Source organism: Manacus candei, unplaced genomic scaffold (assembly GCF_025592945.1).
Source record: "Manacus candei isolate 608988 ecotype Guabito, Panama unplaced genomic scaffold, ASM2559294v1 h1tg000023l, whole genome shotgun sequence".
NCBI classification, from domain to species: domain Eukaryota; kingdom Metazoa; phylum Chordata; class Aves; order Passeriformes; family Pipridae; genus Manacus; species Manacus candei.
This window is the reverse complement of record NW_026138071.1, coordinates 10,360,167-10,370,128: the sequence shown is the minus strand read 5'-3', so window position 1 is coordinate 10,370,128 and position 9,962 is coordinate 10,360,167. Positions and strand designations below refer to the sequence as shown.

At 34.5% G+C, this 9,962-nt stretch overlaps 1 protein-coding gene across 7 annotated transcripts in view; it reads right to left on the bottom strand.

Moving 5' to 3' along the window:
- Nucleotides 1-258: 258 nt before the first annotated feature.
- The window catches only part of LOC127470999 (sodium channel protein type 2 subunit alpha), a 76,988-nt gene continuing 67,284 nt past the window's right edge, over nt 259-9,962 (bottom strand). For all 7 annotated transcript variants that reach the window (XM_051787233.1, XM_051787238.1, XM_051787232.1 and 4 more), the window contains 6 exons: nt 7,775-8,056; nt 7,193-7,246; nt 6,022-6,159; nt 5,283-5,387; nt 4,845-5,115; nt 259-3,588 (listed from right to left, as the gene is read on the bottom strand). In XM_051787233.1, coding sequence (XP_051643193.1) covers nt 2,393-3,588; nt 4,845-5,115; nt 5,283-5,387; nt 6,022-6,159; nt 7,193-7,246; nt 7,775-8,056 — 2,046 coding nt within the window. In that variant the 3' untranslated portion in view covers nt 259-2,392. The remainder of the gene's footprint in view (nt 3,589-4,844; nt 5,116-5,282; nt 5,388-6,021; nt 6,160-7,192; nt 7,247-7,774; nt 8,057-9,962) is intronic.

The following is a 9,962-nucleotide window of genomic DNA, read 5'->3' as shown; positions in this document are numbered from 1 at the left end:
ATTTAAGCATCATGAGCACATAAACATTATCCTACTAGGATCCTAAACCGTATTAATAACCTGAAAAGTGCAAATCATATTAAACATCTTTCTGAAAGCATACACCTTAGATTATTTTTAATTTTTGCAAATCTATTATTATAATGAATTCTAATCACTACTCATTATTTCTAACACTTTATATATTCAAGTTTTATTTTCATAGCACCTCTTGATAGCCAATAGCTTGTAGTGAAAAAAAACCAAAGAACCATTAAATACAATAAAAAATGAAGTCTTTATTCTTTTGGCTCAACTGTAATGTGGTTTACTGTTCTTTATGGTAATAGCATTTTCCTGCATGCAGTTCACCAACACACAAGTCAATATTTTTGTAAAAGGAGGAGTCAACATCGAATTTTTGCTTGTGTAAGAAACACAAAATGTCCTGATGTGATCAATTATACAAGTTTGCTATTTAATTCCTGTGGAAAAAAAAGCATTGTGGATCCCATATTATATTTAGAACAGTTCTAGTGCAGCATGAATCAACAAGAATAAGAATAGTCTATGTAAACAAACACTGGTAAAGATTTCATGAATAAAAAGACTACCTTGAAACTTCTGATGCAGGCAGTGCTAGAATTTTAAACAAATCTTCCCCACCACATTTCAATTACAAGTTATATCTGTTTGGAAGCAAGTGCATTTTGGACTCAGTTTGAAACTTATTTCACATTAAAATGTGTGCAAAAATACAGTACTAATAAAAAAGCAGAAACCTAAAGCTACCCCATTCTTTCCTTTGTTTCTTATTTTGTGAAGTTCTTGAATTAAAAAGTGCTATGGAGAGAAGGTAACAAAAGTGACAGTAACATCAACCTGAAGATAATTCTCATTTCTTATTTTATGTACAAAACGCTGAAAAATAAAATAAAATGGTATTTTTTACAATATTTATATTTTCTTAGAAAATTCTATCCATGTATTTTTCAACAGATTAAGCAGTTTGCAACATATCCTGTACAGTCTGACTATACACCGTACAGTAGTCACTTAAAATTTTATAATGCAAAGCAAGAAGCTCTTAAATAGCTGCAAACTATTGCTTGATGTTGTGAAAGAATGATGACCGATTGACCAATTTATTTCACTTAACCACTGAGATATGGCTTCCCATATTAGACTCTTAACAGTGGAAGGAGTAGAATAACAGCAGCAAAGGCAAGATAAACATGCATCAGTGATAGCTTCCAAACTATCTATAATGGTACAGAATATTTCATATTAGCTGTTGAAAGCTTGCAAATTACACTTACTGTGGTACATATTTGATGCAATAAATATTGTGCACGTCATTATTTGTTTGCTCAAACATGCACCACGGGATAAAATAACTATTTACATAGACGGTACTTTTTTAATCAACACATATAATGTCAACCTTGCTGAGAGCAGAAGATGGCTAAATGATACTGCAGGGTGAAGCAGAACAACTTCATAATTCTTAAGTTTTGCAAGTTTTTGGTAAACACAATTTCCTAAGGTCAGGTAGGCGGTTTTTCGCACAAGAATACTTAAAAGTGGACTCATGTCCCTCGGAAAAATTTTTACGCAGAGTTTGTTCAACCACAGTTAAATGACTTATGAAAAAATAAAACATCTGTTCTATTATTGTAGACTCTATGGGACTTTACAGGCACATTAAGATTTGTCTGGATGAGATACTAGATGGATACTGTTATTAAGCACCTCAAAATATAGAGCCACCCTGAAACATGGAAGTAGTCAGACTGCTGCTTTGTGCGACGTCATGTTTTTCCATGCATGAACTACAAGTGCAGCATGCCTTCATGCAAATCACTTCAGTCTGTACATTATAGAGAATCCGAGAGTAGAACACCTGGTCCTCATACCCCCTTCCCCAACATAAAACCCATTTACAAAAATAGTCACATATAATAGTAAACAACCTGTGAATTAAAAAATGATAAGTTCACCAACACTGATTTTTGTAAAAATATGGCAAATGTGACTGTTGAAATGCTAACAGTGGATACAATTTTTGTACTGTGTGTTTCATGTTAAACACAGAGATTCATAGGTTTGCACCCTTTTTTTTTAACTGGTCCCTACCATCTGATTGGCCATTTTATCATCTCTTCAGCACTGTCAGCTGGTACTAAAAACAACAACCTCCTGTCAAGATGTTACCCTGTTTTACAGAGTTGCAGTTTGATGACGAGGGGTCACTGTCTTGTTATAGGCACTGACCTTATATATATATATAATCATATATATATCTATATATGTAAAAACTGACAGTTTGGCATGTACCTCCTACGGGAGTCCTGTTGACACAAATACATACTTTTTCAGGCTGTAAACAGTTTATCCCAAACATCATTCTGTGTTACTTTTTACTTTCCTTGCTGTCTTTACCTTTATCTTCTTTTTCTGATTTGTCTTTTTCATATTTATCCTTGTCTGGCTTTGTTACACTGTCATAAGAAGGTGGGGAGGTTGTGGATGGGGTCATGTCTGTTTTTTCTGGAGTAGAGTTCTCATTTAGTTTATCCATTATCATATCTTCTTTCATGGGCAGATCATCCTCCTCTTTACCTTTATCCTGACTAAATATACACGACACTTTTTTGAATTTTTGCCTTAAAAGATGACGTCTGTAAGCACGCTGAATGATGACAGCAGACACCTCCTCCTGCTTTCGTTTCAATGTGGTTGTAATTGGTTCATAGGAGACTTTAGAAGGATTGGCTGCCATAAATCGATCTTCCATCTGTATTCTGAGGGCATCCATCTCTCCACTTTCCCCCAAAACACGCTTTGTGAAAGCAAACAGGATGTCAAGGCAGTGAATTCTGTCACCACTCACCATGGGCAGATCCATTGCAATGAGCTGGACTTTGTTCGGTTTTGCGATGAGAAGAGGCGGATCTAATGAAGCTGCAAAATCTGATAGTTTACTGAACTCTATGAATTGTGTTGCATCGGGATCAAATTTCTCCCAGACCTCATAGAACATCTCAAAGTCGTCCTCGCTCAAGGGTTCAGCGCTTTCCTCAGTAGCAACACTGAAGTTCTCCAAAATCACAGCAATGTACATGTTCACCACCACCAGAAAGGAGATGATAATGTAGCTGACAAAGAAGAAAATCCCAACAGAAGGGTTGCCGCAGTCACCTTTCACAGAGCTCCCAGGATGATCTTTATGGGGATCACAGTCGGGCTCCCCACTGTTCAGAATTGGGGCGAGCAAACCGTCCCAGCCAGCAGACGTGGTGATCTGAAACAGGCAGATCATGCTGTTGCCAAACGTTTCAAAGTTGAACATGTCATCGATCCCAACTTCCCTCTTAACATAGGCAAAGTTGGACATGCCAAATATCGCATAGATGAACATGACCAGGAAGAGCAGCAGACCAATGTTGAACAGAGCAGGAAGAGACATCATCAAAGCAAAAAGCAGAGTGCGGATTCCCTTGGCGCCTTTAATGAGGCGCAGGATTCGACCGATTCTGGCAAGTCGGATGACTCTGAATAGTGTGGGGGACACAAAGTACTTCTCAATCATCTCAGCTAAAAACATACCTAGAGAAAAACAAGTTAAATCAGTAAAGAATATTATTATATTTAAAACCACTGCTAAAGATTTATTCTACAAATATTGTAGAACTTTAGAAGAATAGGATATTTAAACAGATTTTTAGAAATTAGTCATTCAGTAGTTTTTACGAAGCCTTTATAGTTTGGTATGCTTTGGAAACTCACAAATCCCAATAGAAATTCTGAAGCAATTTGCAGGATAATGGAAAACTGCATCAATGATTTTTCTGAGTATTAATTGCATAAGAATGTATGTGAACAGACAAACAAATACACAACATCAATCTTTTTTTAGGGCAAACTGATAACTAGTGTATGTATATTAGCAAATACTGAGACCGGAGGAATACCTTTCTGTTTAATTGTAACAAAAATAATCTCAGTTAATCAGAAGAAAGGTTATATGTACAGTAGTATTAAAATGTCATGTAATCAAGTTATGGTATTCAAAGAAAATACATATGTTTTTAGAGAACTGCAACTTCTTAATCATACATAAAATAACATGAACACAAGTTTATTATTAGTGACACAGCAATTCAAATGTAAACAAACTGGTAATAAAAACATTTGTTAAACCTCATTGAAGAGTAGAAAAATTGAGCATTATATTATGTGCCTCAAAGCATAAAATTAACTACATCCTGTTTGGATATAAATATAGTAAAACTGATTTGCATATTAAGGAGTTCTGAAAAGTTAAAATAACACAATTTTTACTCAGTACTTTCAGGTTTGCTGCTCTAGGTAAAGCAAAGATTAGTGGAGTCATTATTTGTTACTATATCTGCTTCAGCTCTGCATCTCCAGTTTCTCACTCCAGCTCAGGCATGAAACCTCTCCAGATCAAACAAAACTCTGAAGTCAGCTAAGGGTTTTACCCTGCTGCCTAGGATATGTTCATGCTAGCCAACAATAGTCCCACACAGATTTTGCTCTTGGATTTTGGATTGCTGGACTCTTTCACCTGCAACTGCCACTGTAAGTTTATATCAAAATTGATTTTTATGTATGCATTGAAATCTCTATTGAATTCAGAATAAAGATCTAATTTCAACTAATAAAAAGTAGGAATGTATGAAGCCTCTTGCTAAACAATTTCTTACCATACACTTTTCAGTTATTTTGTGGGTAAGACTTTCTAGTGACAAAGTTGAACCAAAATATAAATAGATTTTACATGCAAAAAATGTTTCTGTTTTTACAGAATTAGACATTTCATAAAAATTAATTGCTCTTACCTACTATGGAAAGAATGACAACCACAAAATCAAAAATATTCCAACCTATAGTAAAGTAGTAATGGCGAAGTGAAATCAATTTCAGCACAAATTCTCCGGTGAAAAGTACAATAAACACCAGGTTAATCCAATATAAAATATTTTCCATGTCTTCACTCTGATCATCTGTTTCTACCATCATTGTGACCATGTTAAGGCAGATAAGTATCATGATGCTGATATCAAATGCTTGTTTTGTTACAAAATCAAAGACCATGCCTTGGAATTTGTTCTGTTGGGGGTGGGAGAAAAGAGAAAAAAAAAAGTATTTGAGATAAATAAGGCTTTTCTAATATCACTTCTTGTTTTAGCTTACAACTTATTTCAGCCTAAGGAATAACTGAAAAAATCCAATTTTCATACAGATGTAAAAATAACAGAAAATATTTTTATTCTTACTGCTGGTCGAGGTATAGGCTTTTGTGGTTTCTTTGAACCCAATTTTTTCATTGCATTGTAGTATTTCTTCTGTTCCTCTGTCATAAAAATGTCTTGACCTCCAAAGTAAACCAAAAAGACAAAAACTGGTTACAATCATGTATCTTTATCGATTACTTAAAAATAATAGTAATAATCACTCTTGTTCACATTTTCATCCGTGGGAAAATTTAGGACAGATATAAAAATCCTCTTCTATTATTTTTATAAATTAAGTATTAAGCTACACAAAGGGTTAATTCTGCGGCTGAAACACTGATACCTTTTGATGCAGTGTTGACAAAACAAAAAGACTAAAGAGCACAAATGAAGATAATACAAAGTTTGTTATTAAAGTTCAGAAATCTACACTGCTGAGCTCTGTGATATGAAGGTAATATAGCAGAGTTTTTGTAGCTAATTTTGCTATTTCAATGGATAGACTTTTTATGAGTCTACTGTAGACTCCAGCCCCAAATCCACATCTTTACAAAAATGACAATGAGTATTTCACTAATCATGGACAGACATATATTGTCAATTGTCCATCAAGCCCTCATCAAGTCAAGCTGTAAGCTTTAATAATTCAATGTATTTAGAATGCAGAGCTCATATTAATTTATCATAGAAGAAAAAAAATACTTAATGAATAAAATTTTCACGACTGGACCAAAACCAAGCATTGTTTGATTTCTTTGCAGAATAATGATAAAGTACTTATCTTCTTTTTCTGCTGGTTGAAATTGTCTATGATGACACCAATAAAAAGGTTCAAGGTAAAAAATGATCCAAAGATGATAAAGATGACAAAGTAAAGATACATATACAGGTTATCTTCATACTTAGGCTGATCCAAAACCTGCAAAAACAAGCATAGAAACTAAACCTTAGTTTAACAGTGAGCACAAAATATATGCTGGATAAAATTAGGGCTCTATCACTGATCTTTGGTTCTCACAGTCAAGTTCTGACATATCCATTCCACTGACTTTCAATCTATTAAGTTACATTCTTGAAAAAGAACTTTGCTATCAAACTTGATATTTCATTTTAAAAAAAGTAACTGGCCTGTATGAATGTAGGATAAATACTGAAGACACGATTAGTTTAAACTACTAAAGTTCCATCTATCTGAGTCTACAGACGAGGAGAAACACCAGCGTGTAAATCTGCAGAATTTTCTGTAAATCTTGTGGGAGCCCCTGATGTGGGCAGGCAGAGCTTTCACTGCTATGGGAATTAGGACACTGCACCAGATTATTGAAGAGAGGCATCCAAGCCATGTTTAGACTAAGCATATATTCTTGGTACTGCTATGCACACTGGTACAGCTACAACAGGCCTGCTGTGAGTGTAGCTGGAGCTTTACCAGTATAGTTTATTCAGTTGTCTACTTAGAACTAGAGAAAAACTTGCACCAAGGGAGCAAGGAGGAGGCAAAAGGGTAAAAAAATGCACAGGCCAAATTAAAAATAGGCACTGTGCCCTAAAGAAAGGAGTGGCTTGCAGAGCACAGTGAAAGTCTGAGCTTTAAAAAAAGATCAGCATTACAAAAAAATTATCTCTGTATCAGTGCCTGTTTCCAAACATAAATAATTCCTCGATGCACAATAAGAGGAGGAAAAGGCATTTCAGGCAACAGTTAAGTCTGGTGTGGGATTGAGGAATTTTGGTCCAACCATACCATCGAGAACGTGGAATGCTTTAGGAAAGCTCCTCTGCTTTCCCTATCTCTTGTATTTTCCTATGGTTTCCATTTTCTTTGACTACAAAATTATAATAGCTCCTTGTTCTCTCATTTTTACTGTTATTTCTGAAAGATGTTAAAATTACATTCTCAAATCTCGGAGCTCATACAGTCAAAACAAATGGAGTCAAGGGACTATACTTACATTACGAGAATCCACAGCTGCGTACATGATATCCATCCATCCTTTAAATGTAGCCTATAAAAAGAACGCTGGTGTTTACATCACACTTTTCCTGGAAAATGGCTTGTCAGAAATGTTGTTTAAGACCTGATGACTAAGTGTCTTTAGCTCTCATCGTACAAACCAGCACAGTGCAACATTAATAGCTGACTCTTGCCTTCTACTGTATGTTTTATTCATGCACAAGAATTGCAAGCAAATTCTAGTATCTCACTATAGAGGACATAGCACCTATTAAGAACTTTTATCCCTTATGAGTAATATCTGATGTAAAAGTTATTTTTTTGTGCAAGTTATTTTTTTCAATACAGCTCAGGTGTATTAGGCTTAAATTACGTATTTTTTTCTCATAGTCAGCACACCCCCTGGGGCTTGAATGATTTCTGTAGAGTCATGGATTTATCCCACACTTCATAATTCAAACCAAAAAGTGACAGACAAAATTTCTAAACTAAAAAAAACAATAAGAAATAACTTTTTACTGTTACAAGTCAGCAACAGAGATCTAGAAAGAGAAATAGAAATTAAGGAGTGGTGACTTACCACTTGAAGCAGAGAAAGATAACCAAGGCCTACGTTATCAAAGTTAACCTTCACATTCTTCCACCGGGCAGTTTCATTGTTTTGTATGAGCTCCTCACATTGACTGTAGTTGTTGATTTTGCTGATGTCAAATCTCTCATCAGTCGTAGTGTTAACGCAGTAGTAAAATTTTCCAGCAAATAGATTCACTCCCATGATACTGAAGATCAGCCAGAATATAAGGCAAACAAGAAGCACATTCATAATAGATGGAATCGCTCCCAACAGGGCATTCACAACGACCTAGAGGACAAATGAAACCGAAGAGAGACACTGTAAGAACACAGGCATCAGTACCTTACAAATGCATCATCAGCCTTTCTTAAATGTAACTCTGTTATAGTTCTAATATCTGTGTTACACTGTTTTAATTGTTGTAACAAGTCAGAAAAGCAGTATAGAGAAAAGATAAAATGTCAACATAATTAAAAGTTAAAAATACAAACGGTAGCAAATGGCAACTTTAAAGACTGGGAAAAAATAAGAACAAACCGATAAAACAAACTAAAAAAAAAAAAATCAGAAAAAAAGGCATTTATTAGTTCTTTTTAGAATATTTACTTAACGTATGTCTGCAAAATCATGTCCATAATAATTATAATCACTGATTGAATCAAACAAACCAAATTTTTTATATTACATGTTTACTGGGTAAACAGTTCAAATCTATTACTGAGCAAATTTTTAACTGAAATTAATTTTAAGTTTTTTTAAAAATAAAACTCAGGGATGTGTGCATGTTCATTTGGATGGTTACATACAAAATGAGAAAAGAAGCAGTGTTCAAACCAGGAAACCTGCTGAGTGTCTGAACACACCAAAGCTGTTAGGGTTCAGGCAAGTGGCAGATAAAACTTGAAGAAGAGACTTGATTTAATTCCCAAACGAATTTTGGGAAAAATCAGGCTTCGGGAAAGAAAAATGTGAAAATGAGTTCATGTACGATGATGAGCAATGATTAAAAACATGCCAGATTGAAAATAAAACAGTAAGAAAAATAAAATTAGGGAGAAAGTAGGTCCATTATGAATGAAAATTATTAATTTAATGATGGAAGTGATGAACCACTAAATTAGTTAATTCTTATTTTAAATCTTTCTGTAAATAACTCTAAGAATATAAAATTTAGTAACTGTGGAGCACTGCTGCCAACTTTGCCAAAACAATTGAATCAGATCCTTAGACCCTAATGAAGATTTTATTTTAAATGCAGAACAGTAGTTATTATGTTGATGGAATAGTTTATAATTAATTAGTTTCTATGATGTAGGCACTAGGGCAGATCCTCTAGCATACTAAGCTAATTGTTTCTGTTTGAAATACAAATATGTAGTTTAAGTATGTAAAGTATTTTGGTATTACAATTATATCTACAATTAATAGCATCCTTATAATCAATTAACTATAAAATTAGTCATCCAGGTAAATCGCCTTTCATTCATTTGCCATTTTGCAGAACAGAAAATAAAACCTTTGAATGTTAGAGTAGGTGGTGAACACCACCGTCACATGTACTCCAGAGTTGCATTGGGCTGAAGGAAAGGAGCAATACCTGTTTTACTTTCAGGGCTCCATTCCTGCCAAAACACTACCTCTTTTGGGTGATACATACGTTGGACGACATTTGAGATCCTATAGGACTTCCACAAAGTTGTTCTTATGTTAAATTTAGAAGCTGGACCAATGTAAATTGGTCCTTTCCATGTAAATTACTCCATGACTCTATAAAAGCATAGAATGCTGCATTAAGTTCAAACCTGCCATCCTTTAGTTTGTTTGTTTGCTTGCTTCCTCCCCCCCCCTTATTTTAAATCACATTTTAATAATTGGTTATTTCTAGTGGGGAAATTTAAAAAAAATTAGAATAGTTTCTTAATCGTACTAAAAATCTCCTTGGCAATACCTATTATAAATCAGTAAGCAAAAATAATATAGCGTTTTATCACTGAGCAACTGGGTAGAGAGGATTCCCTGACTAATGGATAAATCTCTTCTGACTATTTTAACAGTGCTGTCTTGTGCTGACAGGCTTGTACCAGCACTGTCAACATCATGACTGTGGAAGGCCATAAGGAGTTGTTTGACCTAAGCAAATGAATATTCTAAAAACAATATTGAATTAGTTTAAATTGGAAATATTTTCCAAATG